The 4,655-nt window shown below is 51.0% G+C and overlaps 1 protein-coding gene across 1 annotated transcript in view; it reads right to left on the reverse strand.

Moving 5' to 3' along the window:
- Nucleotides 1-3,049, reverse strand: part of TTLL8 (tubulin tyrosine ligase like 8) — a 62,014-nt gene extending 58,965 nt beyond the window's left edge. The window contains exons 1-2 of the mRNA XM_088837064.1: nucleotides 2,962-3,049; nucleotides 243-334 (exon numbers count right to left, since the gene is read on the reverse strand). Of these exons, the coding sequence (XP_088693190.1) occupies nucleotides 243-334; nucleotides 2,962-3,034 (165 nt within the window). The 5' untranslated portion in view covers nucleotides 3,035-3,049. The remainder of the gene's footprint in view (nucleotides 1-242; nucleotides 335-2,961) is intronic.
- Nucleotides 3,050-4,655: the final 1,606 nt, after the last annotated feature.

The raw sequence follows: 4,655 nt of genomic DNA on the forward strand, positions 1-4,655 counted from the left end.
GGTTGCAGGAGAGATTTTTACCGTGCACGCGTCTGCACTTTTTGCATTTCAAAAGCATCACTTAGTTAAAAAGTAAAGGTGTAATATAAAGTAACTCTGGCACAAGCCTTACACTGGGGCCAGGACTGGGGGCACACCTCAGCTGCAGGGCACGTCACAGGCTACAGACTCACTCTGTAAACTCCAAAATGAATTCCATTCTTAAAAAGAACCCCTCCCACTGAGCCGCAGAGAGTATTTACCTTGATTGCTTTGTCTGTTAGTTGTTTTGCTATTTTGAATCTATCTAATTTGGGAGAAGAAACCAAGTCTTGAGAAACTCGTCGTTTTAATTCTGCAAAAGAAAAACAGACATGAAGGCAAAGGCGAGACCAAACCAGCTACATTCAGACTCAGTAGATACCAGCCTAATCCCTGTGTCCAGCCCTCCATGGCATTCAGTCAGCCCTCAGAGACGCTTCATAAAATTCCAAATGTGTATATGCTTAATAACATAGCTTCAAATATATAAAAACACAGTGGACAGAGATTTTTAAAAAAGACATAGAAAATCCAAATTCATATTGAGATACTTCAATGAACCATTTGTCTCAGTAAAGGAAGGGCTGCCCAGGTGGCGCTAGTAATAAAAAACCCACTTGCCAATGCAGGAGACATGAGACACGAGTTCGAGCCCTGGGTCAGGAAGATCTCCTGGAGGAAGGCGTGGCAACCCACTCCAGTATTCTTGCCTGGGGGATCCCATGGACAGAGGAGCCTGGTGAGTCACAGTCCATAGGGATGCAAAGAGTCAGACAGGACCGAAGCGACTTAGCACACGCTCAGAAAAGGAAAGCATAAAGAATCAGTAAAATACAGCAGATTTGAATCAATCAGCCCCCTAAATGACATCCAGAAATCAAATCCACAGCTGAGGACACACTTTCTCTTCACACAGTGCTTCCAACATGGGTCACATACTGGGCCATAGGGTCTCCGCAAACTTCAGTGGATCAAAATGATATAAATTCTCTACCCCTGAAGGAAACTAGAAATTAATAACAAAATGGTAACTAGAAATTTTTCTAAATGTTCAAAAATTCAGTCGCTCATCGTGTCCGACTCTTTGCGACCCCATGGACTGCAGCACGCCAGGCCTCCCTGTCCATCACCACCTCCCGGAGTTTACTCAAACTCATGTCCATTGAGTTGGTGAAGCCATCCAACCATCTCATCCTCTGTCGTCCCCTTCTCCACCTGCCTTCAATCTTTCCCAGCATCAGGGTCTTTTCAAAGGAGTCAGTTCTTCACATCAGGTGGCCAAAGTTTTGGAGCTTCAGCTTCAGCATCAGTCCTTCCTATGAATATTAAGGACTGATTTCCTTTAGGATGGACTGGTTGAATCTCCTTGCAGTCAAAGGGACTCTCAAGAGTCTTCTCCAACACCACAGTTCAAAAGCATCAATTCTTCAGCGCTCAGCTTTCTTTATAGTCCAACTCTCACATCCATACATGACTACTGGAAAAACCATAGTTTTGACTAGATGGACCTTTGTCGGCAAAGTAATGTCTCTGCTTTTTAATATGCTGTCTAGGTCGGTCATAGCTTTTCTTGCAAGGAGCAAGCGTCTTTTAATTTCATGGCTGTAATCACCATCTGCAGTGATTATGGAGCTCAAAAAAAAAGTAGCACACTTTGAAAATAAAGCATGGCTCAAAGGAAAAATCCAGTGGAAATGATGAGAACTATACAGTAACGAAAATATGGCCCATCAAAGCATTAGAATACAAACAAAATTATGATCAGAGTTCTAAGAATACAAGGGTTGCTAATATTTGAAAATCCATACATAATCCATTGATACAGTTAACAAAAATATGCAGAAGAAAACATAAAATGTAATAACTGTTCATTTTAAAACTCTCAATAAACCAGGAATAAAAGGGAACTTCCTTTCAAACTTATAGCAGTAAGAATTTATGGGTGTTTAATTCATAATTTTTGTGAATGACAACTTAAAACATACTACTTGTACGCTTTAAAGGGAAAACATTAACCAATGGGACTTAGAGGAAGGTATCCTGGTGAAACTGGATCCATTGAGGACTTCTGTTATATATAAATTCAGTTCTAAAATGAAAATTAGTATTTTGTATAAATTTGCCAAAGAAAATCTGACAGCTAAACAAATGTGAAAAAGTAAATCATGGCTTTTGTTTTGTTTTGTTTTTTAAAAAACTTATAGCAACATCATCCTTCATGGTGAAACACTGAACACGTTCCTCTGGAGTTCAGAAACAAAAAAAGATGCCCACTCTATCACATCTACTCAACAAGATACTCAAAGTGCTAGCCCACGCAATAGTGCAAGAAAAGGAAATAAGAGGCCTAAAGACAGAAAAGATCTGCGGGTGATGACTGTGTATGGAACACATTTAACTGTTAGAATTAGTAAGTGTATCTACTAAGGTCACCAACCACCAAGGTAGGAAAATGAACCCAACTGCACTTGCATACACTGGAGACAATTAGAAAATGGAACTCGAGAATGCCATCCACAGCAGTGTCAAGCATGGAGTATGTGGGAGTGATTCTAACAAAGAGGTGGCACACACTGGCAAGCAAACATGGGAACCTTGCCGACAAGACTGAAAGAGCTTATGTTCGTGATCAGAACACTGAACACAGAATTGTCTCTTCCCAGCTGATCTATATATTCAGTGGAATCACACAGCAGGACTCCTATGTGTGTGTATTGGGGGAGGGGTACATTAACAATTGATACTAAAAACGCAAAAGTCCAAGAAACCCTGAACACATCTTGAAGAAAAAACAGAGAAACGGTGACTTATTATGAGGCTACTGGAATTAAAGCAGGTGGTCTGATGTTAGGATAGGCAGATAGATCACAATAGAAGGGACAGAGGCGTCCAGAGCCTGAACTTGACAGTCACTTTCAGGAAGGCCAGGGCGATACTGACTAGATTCTGCTTTGCGCTCCCCTTCCAACGACCTGGGCTCGGATGGCAGCCTGTTTGTTTCACCTGGCTCCATCCCTGCTTCGACCTTGGCCTCGGGCACCTCCTCCTTGCTCCCTTCTACCACCTGGGCCCCTGCAAAGGGGTGTAAGCGCAGGATGGAAGCAGGGAGCACAGATGGGGGAGGGGAGGAAGGGGAGTCTTGGGTGGAGGGGGGACTCTGGGGTTGGGCGGGCAGGGCTGGGGCTGGGGAGCAGGGCTGCAGTGGAGGGAGAAGTCTGGGGTTGGGGGGGTCTAGGGTTGGGGGGGTCTGGGTTTCGGGGGCAGGGCTGGGATGGAGTGGGAGTCAGGGGGGTTCTGGTGTTGAAGGGCAGGGCTGCGGTGGAGGGGGAAGTCTGGGGTTGGGGGGTCTGGGATTGGGGGGAGTCTGGGGTGGGGGGGTAGGGTTGGGTTGGGGGAACGCAGGTCCGGGCCCCCAAGGGCGGGGTCCAGTGGTGGAGGGCTGGGCGTTCCTGGAGTTCCGAAGGAAGGGTAGGTCTGGGGCTCCACCGAAGCGGTCTGGAATCCCGGGGGCGGGGGCGGGGGCGGGGGCGGGGGCAGACGGCGGGCCCAGGCCCAGGGTTCGGAGGGAGGCTGGCTCGGTGCTCACCCGGGCCGGCCTGCGTGCCCCCGCCCCCGGGCGCGCTGCGTCGCGTCCTGCGGTTGCCCCGGGCGACGGGCCCCGACGGCGCGGAGCATTGTGCAGCCCGGGGGCGCCGGCGGCGGGGCCTCGCAGGCGCGGCGCGGCGGCCGGCGCGGGGCGTGGGGCTTCGCGGGCGGCGGGGCGGCGGGGGGCGGCTCCCGACGCGGCCCCGAGCGCAGCTCCGGGCGCGGCAGCGCGCGGCGGGCGGCGGGGGCCTGGGGTCCCACAGGCCACTGTTGAGGGCACCTGAGCGGCGCCCCGGGCGGGGGCTGCAGTCCGAGACGCGGCCGCGGCCGACGTGGGGACCGGGGCGCGGGGCACGGAGCATGGTGTCCGCGGGGAGGAGGGCCCACGAGTGGCAAGGGCCCAGCCCGGGGTCACGCAGTCCCGCCCCGCGCGGCTGTCGGGGTCACACAGACCCGCCCTGGCAGTCAGAGCCCCCCAAGTCATAAAGACCCGAAGGTCACACACCTGGGACCCCGCCCTTGCAGGAAAAGCCTGACCATCCAGGTCAGGCTCCGCCCCGATTAACATCCCGTGTTCCCCGAGAAGATGACCCCAGCCCTCCAGGAGCTGTTTGGTGATCCCTGGGTCACTCGTGGGGCCTGAGGTGCTGCCCCGGGAGTTCCGAGCACCAGCCAGCATCCCGGCCATCCAGATGTCCAACCTCTCTGGTCCAGCATCTTTGCAGAGGGAGGGGTGAATAGGAAAGATCCACCTACCCCATCGGTGCCTTCCTCCTGGTAACTTTCCAAAATCTAGAGGTCATCTTTATTTGGTTTAAACATCTTTATTTTGCATTTAACTTCCTGAGATAACCCCAAAGCGAGACTCTGTGCCCATTCTGTGGGGGAGGGGGGTCCTAGGGGAGGGCCAGTGCCTTTCCAGTCTCCAGCAGACTGGCTCAGGGCTATGGTCCATCATGAACTAAAAGCACCGCCCCCATGATTTACCTCTCAGTTGTTTCAGAACCTGGGCACAGAGGTGCAGGGCGACCCAAAGTGAAACAGGCCAC

The sequence above is a fragment of the Moschus berezovskii genome, chromosome 6, assembly GCF_049115385.1.
Source record: "Moschus berezovskii isolate FMDL1 chromosome 6, NW_MosBer_1.0, whole genome shotgun sequence".
In the NCBI taxonomy this organism is placed as follows: domain Eukaryota; kingdom Metazoa; phylum Chordata; class Mammalia; order Artiodactyla; family Moschidae; genus Moschus; species Moschus berezovskii.